Source organism: Gracilinanus agilis, chromosome 2, assembly GCF_016433145.1.
Source record: "Gracilinanus agilis isolate LMUSP501 chromosome 2, AgileGrace, whole genome shotgun sequence".
Taxonomy (NCBI): domain Eukaryota; kingdom Metazoa; phylum Chordata; class Mammalia; order Didelphimorphia; family Didelphidae; genus Gracilinanus; species Gracilinanus agilis.
Genome location: NC_058131.1, coordinates 564042671 through 564059053, shown reverse-complemented (window position 1 = coordinate 564059053; position 16383 = coordinate 564042671). Strand labels below are relative to the sequence as shown.

Genomic DNA, 16383 nt, shown 5'->3' with positions numbered 1-16383 from the left:
GTTGTATTTTTTCTTCTTATCACATTCTTTGTTCCCAGGATGATAATGACAAATGCTACCATCTGACTTCATGTTTTAACCATAGCCCCTTCAAGGTGCCCATTAACTGCCCATATTATTTTGACCATCTCTCTCTGAATTTGCCAAGCTCATAAGAAATCTAAATTGTACCAGATGCTTGTTACCGTCCAAGTTTATGGACCTAGTAAAACCAATTTTACTTGTTGAACCAAATCAGAGGTAAAACCTAGTCTTTATTTCATGAGGCCTGGATTTCCTCCAAGTCCTTTCCTTCTCATGCTAATTTGGCATGTTCTAGTTTTATGGCAGACCAAAGCAAATGTCCTGGGCAAGGCAAGCCTTCCTTATAGGTTTGAGCCTTCTTGATACCATATTAAAGTGAGAGCAGAAATCAAAGCCCCAGTGCACACCAGATGAACCAATAAAATTTCTTGTTACAGGAGAGGTTTATTAGGAGCTCCCTGTTTCACAAGAGATGTCGCTTTAATTTTCTTTACATGAAGGTGCAACACTGACTTTCTCAGGAGGGGGAAAAAGTCCATATGCCTTATATTTTTTTAATTAAAGCAAGAAAACCAGCAGCATCTGTTTCCTAAGGGATTGTAAAAGTTAAAAAACAATCATGATGCTTTTTTTTAGTGCCTAAACAAAGAATACTTCACTGTCATACACTTCATGGACTCTATACTTTATGCAATGATCAGTATATACAAGTTTAACATATGTAATTAGGATCATCGTCACCACTATTATCACTAACACACATAAGTACCTTGTTAATTAGTCCATTGACTAAAAACTGTCTTTATGATAAAGAAAGTCCTCTCACATTTAACTTTCAGGACTCTCTTGTAGACTAACAAGCAAGAATAATCATTTGAATCTGAGTAGGTTTCTCAATGCTCCAGAAATAAAAAATATCAAAACCCATATAGTTCAAGATTCATGCTGGGTGGTCTGGTAGAATAAATGTCAATAATTCTATAAATATTAAAAGGGTCACATTGGCAAAATATGTTCCAAGCAAAAGAAAAGTGAATGGTCTGTGGTGGAGGTCATGGCACACAGCAATGTGAATAAAGTCCAGCATATGGAGTCAGAGGGCTTAAATTCAAATAGCATCTCTAACTGTTCACTTCCTTTTTTGGACACGGGGCAAGTCACTCTTTCCTGGGTCTGACGTCCCTCTTTTATTAAAGAGAATAGCTTAGACTGTGTGGAATGGAAGGTTCCTAATCCAAGCTGTAACTAATGATTATGGCAAAAACCTAGATGGAAAGTAGGGACAATGGGAAAGGAGACCTCGAGGAGAGACTCAACATCTCATAAAGAAATGAGACTTCAGGGAGAAAAGAGAGACCTTGAGACTATAGCTCAGTAAGCTACCACTTGGGGAAGGAGGACTATGGATCTTGGCTTGGAAGAAGTTCATCTGAGATACACACAGGTATGGTGAGAAGAGGTAGTAGGTAAGGACAGAATGAGGATGTAGAGACAGCCCCACTGAGAATGTAAGGGCAATGTCATGAGACTAGTGGAGGAATGAGGTAACAATATAAAGGAGACACCCTTCCCCCAGGGAAAAGGTGGGCATGGGAAGAAGCCCCAGTTGCCCTACCCTGGTACAGATCTTTGCCTGGTTCCTATTCCTGGAAGATTACAGTTATATTGTTGCTGAAAGGTCTACAGGAAGTAAATTACCCAACTGAAGCAAACTTGAGTTTTAATTAATTTCCTCCCGTTTTTCTTTGTTCCTGCACCCATTTTCTCCATTCCATGGAGACACTGGGAAGATCACTGGTTTTGGAATAAGTGGACACACTTTCAGATCCTGCCTCTGACACATTCTATGGCCTCTGAGCTAGGCATTTAACCTTTCTGGGCCTCAGTTTCCTCATCTGTTAATTGAGAGGGTGGGACTACAAGGCATCTGAGGTTCTTTTCAAATTTATACATGTTGACTTTGGGCAATTCATTCCCCATTCTCACCCGTGAACCTCTTTAGTACTGGATTTCATTATGATTCTGATAATAAATTAGATGAGCGAAGTGCTACCAAAACAAAAGCCAGACAGCACAGAAACTGGACTTTGCCCACTTTACATTTTCCTCCAATCTAGAGCTAGCCCTCCACACCAGACTGGCATGCTTTCAAGTTAAATTGACAGATTTCTGGTTGCACCAAGATTCTAGTCCCAAGTCTTCCTCCTTACTATCTGCATACCCTTGGCCAAGTCATTTGACTTCTTTTGGCCTCAGTTTCCTTATCTGTAAAATGAAAAGATCCGTTTACATAATTGCTAAGGTTCCTTCCAACTCTTTATTGTTTTCTTTTTCACAAATGAATCTTTCTCGCCACCTAGTGTCCAGTTAAATGGATTTTTCTGCTGAGTGACACCTATCATTTTGACCCCTTTTGACAGGGAAAGCCTAGTGGTGATGGAAGGAAGCCAGAAAAAAACCTACACATGTTGTCCCTTTTTCATTATTTCCTCTTTCAGCTCTATCTTCTTAGTTTTAGCAATGCTTTTTCTCTTTTTCTCAGGAAATCAAATTCCTTATTTCTACTTAAAGAATATAAAGAAAAAACATTTCATTGCTCTAATTTGTAATTCTGATAGTGTACTAATACTCATTGTTTCACCCACATCATTCTTATAATGGATAAGGGCTAGACCAGTGATTTCATTGGCATACAGATCTCCCAGAGGAGGAATCTCTCTACCAATATGCATTTGGACCTTCTCCAGTCTTACAAGGTTCTCTGGGGTGCTAGGATTTGATTAGCCCAGAGCCACACAGTTTGTGTCAGAGGGGTCAGCTCTCCATCTACTACATCTGTGAGTCTAAAATGTAAACAATGCTCATAAGAGTGTGCAGCTGTATTGAATAAGATAACATCTGTCTTTGTTTTCTTAGATGATACACCAGCAGCCCAACCCAGGTGTCCACTATGAGTATGTTATCTCAGGAACTAATGCTATTAGCCCACAGCTACCACCTCATAGAAGACCAGGTAAATCCCATTTCTGTTGTTGTTTTTGGCAGCAGGGAATTTGTCTGTGTATTGGTTATAAATTCTCCTTCTTTTCTTATTCTTGCTTCCTCAGTCTCAAATGACCAAGGAAAAAATCCATACTAATATATTTCCAAATCGAATAGCTTTGCTGTAGGATGATCTCCTTGTCTGAATTTTCATTATAAAAGCTTCTTTTTTTTCTAGTGCAAGAAAGAAATGTTTATTCTTTATCTGCCTCTACATTTTACTAATTTGAAATGTCTTATTTATTTTGCCTCAGTCTCAGAAAATTCTAATTTTAACCCAGGAAAACAAACAGTTGAATCTGAAATAAATACCAAATTTTGCCAGTTGTCAGGGCGAAGTATTGTAAACGCAGATGGTAATTTGAAAAGTGAAACAAGGGTCCTCTCACCACACCCAGTGCTTACTAGCTATCCATGGTGCTAGTTCCTATGATCTTGTCAATTATACTGACCTGTTATTCTTACCATTTGTTTCAATATCTTGTTAGAAGGCTGGGACTAAAGTCCTCTAAGTAAAAAGATTTTACCTTAAAGGGAAGGATTCTAGGGTCTCCTTTAGGTTTTCCCATTGGAAAACTGGGGAGTTCTTCAGAATTGCTTAATGTCGGGAACAAATCCCAAGGATGAGGAGAGTAGGGCCTGGGCAAGACATCCTAGTGGTTTCCTTGAATAGTCAAGGAATAACACACAAGTGTGCCCAAGTGAGTGAGTAATGGGTATGGGCAGTAACCTTGTATGGAAGAAATGTGTCAGAAGGTAATTGTTAGAAAGACCCTAAAATAAACTTCCTCTACCTCACAATTTTGCCTGGGTCTACCTAGCCCTGACAGCTATATGTACCCTTTTCTCCTTCTTGACTTTGCTGATCTAATTTACCTTTTTAAATTATGAAGTCCTATGGACTACTTCATTAGATGAACTCATAAGTATTTCCTATTTACTTGTTTTTAAAATATTTTTATTTGTTGATAAGTAAGCTTAAAAGAGGTCTAGGATAAGAGTACCCGATTAAAACGGCTAAAATAAACAAAACAACTGCCTGAAAATAGTTTGTAATAGCAACTGGAAGTTACTGCCTACTTTAAATGTCTATTTATTCCACATTGGCAGCATTCTATTTTATGGAATAATCGCTAAAACTGAAATTTATTTGTGGATACTGCTTGGCCTGGCTGGTTGTGCATCTCATTCCTAAATAGACTGTCAGAATTTTGGAGAGTTCCCTTTATTCCCATGGTTTGTTCTTGTCTTTGTCTTCCCCTAGGAGAACCTTTCAATGGACAGCTCACAGTGCCAGATGGAAGGAATCCAGAGGAAGAAGAGAAGCAAGAAGAGAAGAAGGAGAAATTTCCCAGTGGGGAGATGGAAATATTTACTGAAGACACAGTCCACAGCTTTCCAGTGAGACAGCCCGAAAGATTCTCACCCCACCAACCAGACAACCTGGTCCCGGTTTTACAATCACCACGGAGAACCAGAGACCATAATTGGAAGCAGGTTGGGACAACAGAGTGCTCAGCTACCTGTGGGAAAGGTGAGACATGAATGTGGCCTGTGAGAATCTAAAAAACATCTAACATTAGGTTAGCATACTTGAGTATACTTAAAGAGTAGTGAGTTAAACACCCCTCTCAATTCTTTGCCCAAATCTTTATGTGCCAAAATACAGTGTGGGACCACAGGAGTGCTAGTGTTTCCAGTCCTTTATACCTCATTAGGGAAGGAGTATAATCATTTCTTGAGTTCCTACTAAGTGCTAGGAACTATGCTCACAGCTTTACAAATATTGTCTCATTTGATCCACATAATAACTCTGTTGAGGTAGGTGGCATTAATATCCCCACTTTACAAATGAAGAAACTGAGACAGATAGAAGAAAGTGACTCGCCCAGGTTTACACATCCCAACTGAAGCACCACTACTTCTATTAGAATCTTCTCTTTTCTAATCTTCTATTAGAATCATAAGATTTATTTTATCTGGAATCATTAGTCTAATCTGTTTATTTGACAGATGAGGAAAAAGGAAACCTAAAGATATTAAATGACTTGCCAAGATCACACAGGAAAAGTAGCAGAGCCAGATTTTGAATTCAGCTCTTCTCTAATTTTCGATATACTTTCTACTATATCATATCTTGGACATAATGAGAAGCCATTAATAGATCAGTGCCAACTTGGTGGGGAATAAAAGTCTCTAGGGAAGTGCTCTAAAATACCTTTCTTTGGCCCCATGCTGTTCAACATTTTTATCAGTAACATGGTTTAAAGAATAGAAAATATGTTTATCAAGTCTGGAAACAACACAAAGCTAAAAGTGGTTGTTATCATAGTGGATAGTGGAGTAAGGATTCAAAATGTTTTGGCAAGCTATGGTGGTGATCTGAAACTGAAGAGATGGAATTTACTAGAAATAAAACTTCGCAAGTGAATATGGAGGAGGCATGAGTAGACATCAGTTGTGGGGGGAAAGATCTTGAATTTCTCATAATAATAATAATAGTGACATATATAGTCCTTTACATCTTCTGAAATATTTTGTGTATTTTATCTTACTTGAGTCTCACCTCCAACATGCTACCTCTGAAGAAACTGAGATTCAGAGTGATTAATTCACTTGCCGGTGCTCATGTAGGTACTGTTTCAGGTTGTTGTTCTTCAATTGTGTCCAACTCTTCATGACCCCTTTTGGGATTTTCTTGGCAGAGATACTCGAGTGGTTTGCCATTTCCTTCTCCATCTCTTTTTACAGATGAGGAAACTGAGGCAAGCAGGGTTAAGTAACTTGCTCAGGGTGACACAGCTAGGGGTGAGGCCAGATATGAACTCAAAAAGGTGAGTCTTCCTCACTCCAGGCCCAGCACTTTACCCACTATGCCATCTAGCTGCCTCATTAAGAGGTAGAAATCCAACCCATGTCTCTCCTGAGTTCCACCATCTTTTCAATACACCAATCAGCTAAATGGAAATGGTTGACTGGTACAAAATTTGTTCTAGATAAAGACAGGACAAGGGTTCAAAAGAGGTAAATGCTCCCTCTTCTGGTTGCACTCTCCCCTTATCCTCTGCAGTAATGCGTTCAGTTCTGACCTTTATTGTTCAGAAAGGACATTGGCAAGTTGGAGGATGTTTAGATGAAAGTGACCAGAATGGTGCTAAACCTCCAGATCATGATGTCCAAGGATTAGCTGAAGAAACTAGGTATGTTTAGACTTGAAAAGAGAAGGATTAGAGGACATATGCTAACTATGCAAATATTTAAAGGATTACAAATTGATCCTCAGTTTCCTTCCCTATAAAATGAGAGTACTCAGATGAGGGGTTACTCTGAGATATAACATCTATCCCTAAATAGATGAGTCTATGTAAGTATATTACATAAGTATATGAAAGATATCTGACTTCTTCTGCTTGTCCTCAAAGGGTAGAATTAGGAAAATATCACCAATAGAATTACAAAGCTGCTGATTTAGAGGAAATTTAAGTCAAAACTTCCTAAAAATTTAGTACTGCCCCTAATTAAAATGGGCTGCCTAGAGAGAGAAAGAGTACATTTTCCCTCATTGTTTATCTTTGAATGAAGGTTAGATGCCCCTTGGTTAGGGATGTTGTATAGAGAATTACTATACACGCAGAGGTGAGTGGTACCAGATGGTCTGGGAGATCCCTTATCTCTAAGACTCTAATCCAGTGGTTGGTACAAATTCACCTTCTGTGTGTCTGTGTTAAATGACCTTGTAGATAAGTTACAACTTTCTTGATAGTGATTATATTTAACTTGCTTTAAAAGACTCATAGAATATCATAGTTGGAAAGTAACATTAAAATCATTTCCTGCAGTTTTTTCGTTTTATAGACCAGAAAATGGCTGGTCAGAGACAAGAAATGACTTGACTAAGATCATATAGTTCATTTGTAGTACCTAACTGTTGAGTTTGGAAACTCTAGCTTCTATGCCATTAAACTAGAAACATTCGTGGGTTTTGTCTTTTTTACCCTTCATCGTGGTCGCAACTCTTCTCTTGATCTTGTGTCCTTTTCTCCCAGGTTGCAATGTGCTCTCCCTCCCTACCAGTCCTTATAACAATAATACATTCACAGGAATTTTGTTGACTTGTTGGTAATGCAGCAAAGTTTCTTAAAGAAGTTGGAGACTTCAGAATTCATTTTGCAGCTATAAGAAAGCCTAGGCAGGAGAAAATTAACCTAAGAGAACAATGCCATCATAGCCCATCCTACAGATTAAATTGTTTCTAACAAGGAGGCAACTAGGTAGCTCAGTGGATAGAGAGCTAGTTTGGAGTCAGAAAGCCCTAAGTTCAAGTCTGGTCTCAGACATTTACTAGCTATGTGACCCTGGGCAAGTCATTTAACCCTGTTTGCCTCAGTTTTCTCATCTATAAAATGAGTTAGAGAAGGCAATGGCAAAGCATTCCTGTATCTTTGCCAAGAAAACCCCAAATGGGGTCATGAAAAGTCAGACAGACAGAAAAACAACTGAGCAACAATAATGAGGTTGTAAGATTTCTTAGTATAAGGAATGTCTTATTCCTATTTTTCATCTCACAGTGATTATTGTGGTAAGTGCCCAAGACTAGCAAGGCCATAGGATTTTACAATTGGAAGGGTCCATCTTATCCAACTCTTCCCCTCATTTACTGATAAGGAAGCCAAAACTCAGAAAAGTTCTATCAATTTCTGGAATTACATAGGTAGTAAATGTCTGAGCTGAGGCTCAACCCCAGGTCTTCTGAGTCCTGGGTTATCATCCTTTCCCCTTTAACTAAGAACATTTGGACTTATTCTAACTGAATGGATTAAATTAAAGAAAGAATATAAAGTATTAGAAGAATTTTGACATCAGAAGAAGATTGTTTGAAGGAAGTAGGGATATTTACACTGAAGAAGAGGACATGCTATTTTCAAGTATATGGAAGGATTTAGATTTGTTTTGCCTAGCTTTAGAGCTCAATTTTGCAAGTTGCAAAAAAAAAAAGGCTATTATAGACTTGGTTATCAGGAAATATATGCTATTTTAGCCCACCAAAAGTGCAATGACTGCTCAGAAAGGCTTGCTTAAGACCTCTAAGTGATAACTGGATTCCCATTTGCAAGCTGTTATTAAGGAAATCCTTTCCTAGGTATAGGTTGTGCTTGATGGCTTCCAGAGCTCCTTCCATTTCTGAAATTTTGCTATTCTGGTAGGTCTGCTTTGTGGATAATCAAAGGACAGGATCAGCTTGGAACTAAAAGCCAGAAAAGCCTACTTAGCTAACTAGAAAGGGGGATATAAGACTAACCAAAATTATAATGGAACTGGAAAGAAAATACTGACTTTTTAAGGAACTTGACAAAAAACCTTGTAGAACCAGGAATGAGCTAGAATGAAGAATTCTTGACCAAGACAACAAAGTAAGACTTACCTCTTAAACTGAAGAAAACTAAGTCTTATAGGTATTCTCTGTCTTGGTTATTGCCTGTGTGTACATAGTTTATGTCCTCAAGACTACAATAAAATTGTTTTCTTTTATTTCAGAGGACTAGCTTGAGGGCATGTTATAGTAGTAATTTTAGTGGGAAAATGCTTATTAAAAGTTTAAGGTAAAGGTGATAACAGTGCTATAAATAAGAGCCCTAACCTTCCAGGTAATAATACCCACTACAAATAAAAGCATTTTTTTTTTGTCTAGAGAGTTATATTTAAAAAACACAGCAATATTTACTGAATATCTCCAAACCATCCTGCATGAATTTCTGCTTCCTCCTCTTCCTCCTTCTCCTACTATAATCCAGACTTTCACTCCTGGGCTCCTGGACCCTGATTGATTTATTTTCACCTGCTCTTACCTGTTCCCAGGCCCAGCATGCCACTTACTAGTCATCTCTCAGCCATGGTACTATGTTCAAACTCTTTGTTCTCCTTACCTTCTTTTCAACTCCATCTTCCCTAGATGTATTATAATTATTAGAAAATACAATCTTCTTTTTAAAAAATGTATTATTTTAATTAATTACTTTTATTTAGAATTTATTAATTAAGAATATTTACATGATTCAAGTTCTTTCCCTCCTTCCCTCCCTATACCCTCCTGTAGCCAATGAGTAATTCAACTGGACTTTACATGTATCATTGATCCAGACCTATTTCCGTATTATTACAATTTGCAAGAGAGTGGTCATTTAGAGTCTACATCCCCAGTCATATCCCCATCAAACCATGTATTGAAGCAATGTATTCATGTATTCTTCTGTGTTTCTGCTCCCACAGTTCTTTCTCTGGATGTGGATAGCATTCTTTCTCATTCCAAAATTGTCCTGGATCATTGCATTGCTGCTAGTAGAGAAGTCCATTATGTTCAATTGTACCACAGTGTTGCAGTCTCTGTGTACAATGTTCTCCTGGATCTGCTCCTTTCACTCTGCACCAAGTCCTAGAGGTCATTCCAGTTCACATGGAATTCCTCCAGTTCATTATTCCTTTTAGCAGAATAGTATTCTATCACCAACAGATACTACAATTTGTCCAGCCATACCCCAATCAATGGACTGCCCCTCATTTTCCAGTTTTTTGCCACCACAAAGAGTGTGGCTATAAATATTTTTGTACAAGTCTTTTTCCTTATGATCTCTTTGGGGTATAAACCCAGTAGTGGTATGGCTGGATCAAAGGGCAGACAGTCTTTTAGCGCCCTTTGAGCATAGTTCCAAATTGCTATCCAGAATGGTTAGATCAATTCATAACTCCACCAGCAATGCATTAATGTCCCAATTTTGCCATATCCCCTCCAACATTTATTATTTTCCTTTGCAGTCATATTAGTTAATCTGCAAGCTATGAAGTAGAACCTCAGAGTTGTTTTGATTTGCATTTTGAAAATACACTCCACTGGAAGCAGTTAGATGACTCAGTAGACAGAGAGCCAAGAATGGAGACAGGGGGACCTGGGTTCAAATCTGGCCTCAGATACTACCTATCTGTGTGACCTTGGGCAAGTTACTTAACCCCTATTGCCTAGCCCTTATTATTCTTCTGCCTTGGAATCAATACTTAGCATCAATTTTAAAACAGAAGATAAGGATCTTTGAAAAAATAAAGGTAGGTTCTCTGTAAGACAGGGCAAAATACTTGGGCTATTTTATAGCTCATGGGATGTTTGTAAGGAAACCACTTTTTTGATTATAAAGAAATATATAAATGTGAGCTCTTATTATCAGAAAATATAATTCCAGAAGCAGATAGCAAAGAATGGAGGAAATATAGGTGTGTTCTTGAAACAAGAAAACAAGAAAGAATAGAGCTGGATAAAATGTAATTTTGCCAAGATTTTCTCATTTGATATATTTTATAGTCAACCAACATCTCTTTTCTTGTGTAGCCCATGGTAGGTCTTAATTGGCACATAATTTTATCTGATATAATAGTGTTGTCTCATATTGCGAAGCTTTATTGCAAGAGCAATTTACGCAAATGGCCATCTCAGTTTCAATACAACCTTGCAACTAGCTGTTGAGTTCTATAAGAACTTTGTTCTCTGGCCTAGAAAATTATCTGAGATATGTCAGGTTAAGAGAAACAGTCAGAAATGTTCATTGCATTCAAACATTTGCTTTGACAGTAATCTCTTGAGTTGTAGTTGTAATTAGAAGGAGTTATAGGCATCTATGGCTCGAAAGTTAGGAGCTCTAGGCTTGGAGTCAGAAAGACCTTCAAATATGACATTAGATACTTCCTATTTGTGTGTCACTTGTGTGTGGGAAAGTCACTTACCTTCTGATTACTTGACAACAGAATCCAATGAATCCATTTGAAAAGAAAATGGCAAATCATTCTAGTATTCTTGTCAGGAAAACCCCATGGGTAGCTATGGTCCATGGGATAACAAAGAGTTGGACATGACTGAACAACTGAACAAAAGGTACAGGACAGAATAATAAAAATGATGATGATAATGATGAAAAATAACACTTATAAAGCATTTAATATGTGCCAGGTAGTATGCTAAGCACTGTATAAATATTATGTCATTTGATCCTTACAACTCCAGGAGGTAGTTGCTTTTATCATTCCCATTTTCCAGATAAGAAAATTGAGGCAAATAGACACATAGAGATTTGCCTAGGGTCATATACGTTGTGAGGAAGATTAGGTAGTTATTAATTAAGTATTAAGGATGTACCTAGCAGGGAGGTTGGAGCATTCCAAGATGGAATGAAGGGGCAGGAAGAAATGGCTTGTGCTCTGAGAGAGACTCCATTAGGTGTTGGCACAAACTAGTCTTAGCCCTGGGAGATCTCAGAGTAAAGGACACCCTGCATCCCGATTTCCCTGGGATCCTGTGTGGTGGTGGCATCTAGCAAAGAGGACAAGAACAACAGAGCAGCATCAAGGAAAGGAAAGAGAAGTTTGGGATCTGGTGGACAGCATCTCAAGCACACCCTCTCTACTTGGATACCTTGGCTTTTGACATCCAGAGATCATCGGTGGATTATTGTGAGAAACCCCAAAGCCACCCTCAGCCCTTAGCTGTGCTGATCAAGCCTGGCAGGAACCAGGTTTGATGCAGGCTCTCTGTGATTCCATGACTGCTCCTTTGGGCTCTGCCTGCTAGATCACTAAGATTAGAGTAGAGAAGTCCTCCCCTTGCCCTGTGGTTTTGTCATTAGGTTTTAAGTATAGAAATCCCTTTCCCACCTTTTAGTTGAACATAATTAAAACTGATAAACCTTTACCTTGCCTGTTGATTCCATAAACCCCGGCCTAGGGTGAGCTGGGTGACATTAAGACCAACTGCCATTCCTGTGTTAATCCAGTGAACTCTGGTCTCCTATCCTGGTCCAGTCTCTCCTACAACCCAGTGTGTGTACCCACAACTATTTAGATTTATTGTAACATCCCTGGTGCCCTCCATTATCTATTTTCACACATACCTGGTAGATATCTAATGCTAGATTTGAACTCAAATCTCTCTGATTTGACTCCAGGCCTCATACTCTCTCTACTGTGCCATCTGGCTGGAGAAAAGGTTTACCTAACAAAAATCAGAAGGAGTTTATGAATGAAATGCCCAGTTCTGTCCCAGAGGAGTAAGGCAGCAGCCTGCATTTTGGTAGTGGACAGCTATCACCAGTCTGTTTCTTCTTGTGACTACTGCATTACAGCTTCAGTACTTTGGGAGATATAATCTTTCATTTCAAAGCTTTCCCTTTGAGATCTTCAATATGAAAGTGGTATTAGACTGTAGTAGAGGGATCAGCTAGGTGACTCAGTGGATTGAAAGCCAAGCTTAGATATGAGAGGTCCTAGGTTCAAATCTGACTCTTCAGATACTTTCTAGCCGTGGAACTCTGGGTAAGTCACTTAATTGTCTAGCCCTTACTATCTTTTTGCCTTGAAACCACTGCTTAGTATTGATTCAGAGAGAGAGAGAGAGAGAGAGAGAGAGAGAGAGAGAGAGAGAGAGAGAGAAACAAAGAAAAGAGAGAGGGAGGGGAGGAAGGACAGAAGGAAGGAAGGAAGGAAGGAAGGAAGGAAGGAAGGAAGGAAGGGAACTATAAGTATATGATTCTAAATGTTGATACCATCAACTGCCATGTGATTAGTTAGTTATCCTCTCTGTGTACATGATTCCCAGATCTATGTCAATTCCCAACAATTCTCCTAAGCTCCAAATCCACATTACAAACTACCTACTTTTTGAACTAAAGAGCCCATAGGCATCTCAAATTCAACATGTTCAAAATTCCTTTTTTCTGTCATCATTCTTCTTATCACTTAGATTCAGAATCTTAGTCATTTTTCCCTCTCTAGCAGGCCCCAAATCCCATAATCAGTCCTACTAAACCTACATCCATAACATCTTTCAATCACCTATTTTCTTTTCTCATCTCACCTAGCTACCACCTTGGTCCAGCCTTCATCATCTCTCACCTGAATTGTTTTAAGAGTCTCCTGGGTGGTCTCCATGGCCTAAAGCTCCCCTTGCCAATTTATCCTCTATATAGTTGTGAAATGATTTACCTAAAGTACAGATCTGGATATTTCATTCTCCTGCCAGTGAGGTGATGAAATGGATAGAATACTGAGCCAGGAGTCAAGAAGGTTTGAATTGAAATCAATTGTAAAAAATTTGATAGCTCTGTGATCCTGGGTAAGCCACTTGCCCTTTCTCAGCTCCAGCTTCCTCATCTGTAAAAGAGGGATAAGAATAGCCTCTACTTCCCAGAGTTATTGTGAAGATATTTGCAAAACATTAAATTTAGCTATGTCCCACAGTGGAGGGTTGTAGTCAGGAAGACTTGAATTAAAATCAAGCCCCAGGCACTAGCTGTGTGACCCTGGACAAGTCATTTAATTTCTAGCCTCATTTCCTTATCTGTAAAATGGGAATGCATTGGAAAAAGAAATGGCAATCATTCCAGGATATCTTAGCCAAGAAGATTCCACGAATTGGCACAAAGTCCATTGGGTCACATAGAATCAGATTTGTGTCTTAACTACTGGACAACAATAACATAAATACTGACTATAATAATTACTACTGTTATTAATTATAATTATTGTTGCTTTTGTTCAGCTACAATGACTCCCATTCTCTCTAAACTCCTCTAAAAATTATAAAGGTAGAAAATGTACTCCCTTACTCACCTCTGCCTCATAGAATCATATTTTTCTTCAAGGCTCAACTCAAATGCCATCTCCTATAGGAAATTCTTCCTTATTCCTCCCCGCCCCCCATGGCTAATGCCTCCCATCTTGAAATTATTCCATATTTATTTTGTATGTATTTTGTATCTATTTATATATGTACATGTTACTCTTCTCCACCCCCCCAAAAAACATAAATATCTTGAATGCAAAAATAGGGAGATTATTTTTGTCTCTTTAATACCTACACAATGCCCGGTATATAGAAGACCCTTATAGTAGGCTTACTTTTTGATAAATGATTAATGAGATCAGGAATCTACAAAGCACAAACTCAAATTTTTATCAAAATATTTCTCTTTATTAAACAAACATAACTGGAATATTTTCTCAACTTTAAATTTGATAGGCTTTTAAAGAAATAAAACTAAATATGATGCCTTAGATGCATCTTTTCGTGATAACATATTCCTAATTTCATCCTATTCCTTCAAAAGTCTTTCCAGAGTTTTAAAGAGAAGAGCTTCTTTCTGTTCAAATTTTCCTAAACTTAACTTTTTCTCAAATCATCTCTCTCCATAAGAGGGCAATGATTCTCTTTCAAGGAGAGAAAACCCAACTTTTCTGTCACTTTCCCACTTCTCTTTGTCTTTAGGTGATCTATGAAAATTGGGGAATTGGAACATCATCTGTTTAATATTTCTAAACATTACTGGGATCTCCTTGAATTTAAAAAATTCCTCCCCCCAAAAAATAATAAAAACAAACAAAAAATACCTTCTTTATGTTTAATCAACAAGTTAGAGTCTTTAGCTTGTCTTTAAATGTGGACAAAATTTCAACGAGTGGAAAGATGAACGAAAATTGTGCTAGAAAAGGAGTGGGCAGATTAAGAAGCATGTAAAGGTAATATTATGATAGTTAATGAATGGCCAGTAAATTATATCAAGCAGAACATGTGAAGAACCTCAAGATAGTGCCATGTGAGATTCAATGGAAAAAAACCTAGGGATATTTAATCTGGAGAAGAGAAGATTCAGGTGGGACACCACAGCTTCATAAAATATTTGAAGGATTCTTATATAATAGAGAGATTAAACTTGCTTGCTTTGTTTGCTACCAGAGATTCAAATAGGTAGAAGTTTTGTAGAAACAAAGTTAGGTGATATTTCAAGGAAATTTTCCTGTTAATTAGGATGTTATTAAAGTGGAATGGACTGCCTTGGAAAGGAACTTTATCTGTTAAATGGAGATAATGATTAATAATAACTGCTAATATTTTTAATGATTTATAGTATATAAAATGCCTTAGGTAAACATTATTTCATTTTATTTTTATAATTGTCTTGTGTGGTAAATATTATTAGCCCTATTTTACAGAAGAAAAAGCTGAGTCTGAGCAGGGTTAGGTAACTTGACCAGGGTTACACAGCTAATAAATGTTGAAGGCAGGATTCAAACTTGTTAAATCCAACATTCTTATCTTAAGAGCAATCTCCTTGATGTTGGGGACAAAGTTATACTTTGTCTCTATTCCTCACAACTGCCTCCCATTATAATAGACTATTCATATAGTAAATATTTGGTATATATTTCTTTATGTATTTTTGCCACTCACCTATACATCTTTAGGAGAGTTCTTCTCACCTCATCATATCCTGGCCTTTATTTGCTCTCAAGGAAACATTTATATTTTGTGTCTCTAGGGAACAGAGACTTTGGCTTAAGAGACTTTTTTTTTTCTGGATCTACCACCATTGTTCAACTCTGTGTGTGTGTGTGTGTGTGTGTGTGTGTGTGTGTGTGTGTGTGTGTGTGTTTCTAATGAGCAAATCTTGTCATTTCAGGATCACAATATCCCATCTTTCACTGTGTGAGTAGAAATACTCATGAAGAGGTTCCAGAAAGCTATTGTGACCCCAGCACCAAACCTACTCCTGAGGAAGAAGCCTGCAATATTTTCCCTTGCCCAGCCTTGTAAGGCATCCAAATGGTTCTTCTCTTTTTACCTGTTTATATTGACTTTTGCTTATAAAATTTTGCTTATACTTTAACTCATGTAATTTTGTTAATTCCTAATCTAAAATAGTACTATACATCAATTTGTCAAGGACCTATAATTTCATTAGTGCCAGACTTCCCAAAATGGTAACTTCCTCTTCTGATATGTACTACGACAGATCTATAACTTAAAGCCTTGGAAAGTTGCTTAAAGCTCAAGATGTTTATGAGACTTTCCCATAAATACATGATTCCTATGTCAAAATTAGAATTTGAAAAAAGGCCTTCTTGATACCAAATTCACTATATGTACTATGTGACCTGATATCTCCAGGATATTTAACGACTTTAAAAAAGAAAGGCATTGTGGAGTAATGGATAAGGAATTAGTTTCAAATCAAGGAAGATCTATCCTTAAGTCCTGCTTCTGAATGTGACCTTGAGCAAGTCACTTAACTAATTCCTTTATGCACTAAGCAACTTGGAGACCACAAGGTACTGAGAAGGTGCTGTCCTGTATTGGAAGGAGTTTCCTTACCTGAGAGATTCTCTTGCCAATAAAGTCACAAATCTAGGAAAGGAAGGAAGGAAGGAAGGAAGGAAGGAAGGAAGGAAGGAAGGAAGGAAGGAAGGAAGGAAGGAAGGAAGGAAGGAAGGAAGGAAGGGAGGGAG

At 37.9% G+C, this 16383-nt stretch overlaps 1 protein-coding gene across 1 annotated transcript in view; it reads left to right on the top strand.

The window, feature by feature from the left end:
* THSD4 (thrombospondin type 1 domain containing 4) overlaps window positions 1–16383 on the top strand; it is a 378692-nt gene that overhangs the window by 291470 nt on the left and 70839 nt on the right. Inside the window, exons 4-6 of the mRNA XM_044665311.1 lie at window positions 2941–3037; window positions 4331–4600; window positions 15558–15687. Of these exons, the coding sequence (XP_044521246.1) occupies window positions 2941–3037; window positions 4331–4600; window positions 15558–15687 (497 nt within the window). The remainder of the gene's footprint in view (window positions 1–2940; window positions 3038–4330; window positions 4601–15557; window positions 15688–16383) is intronic.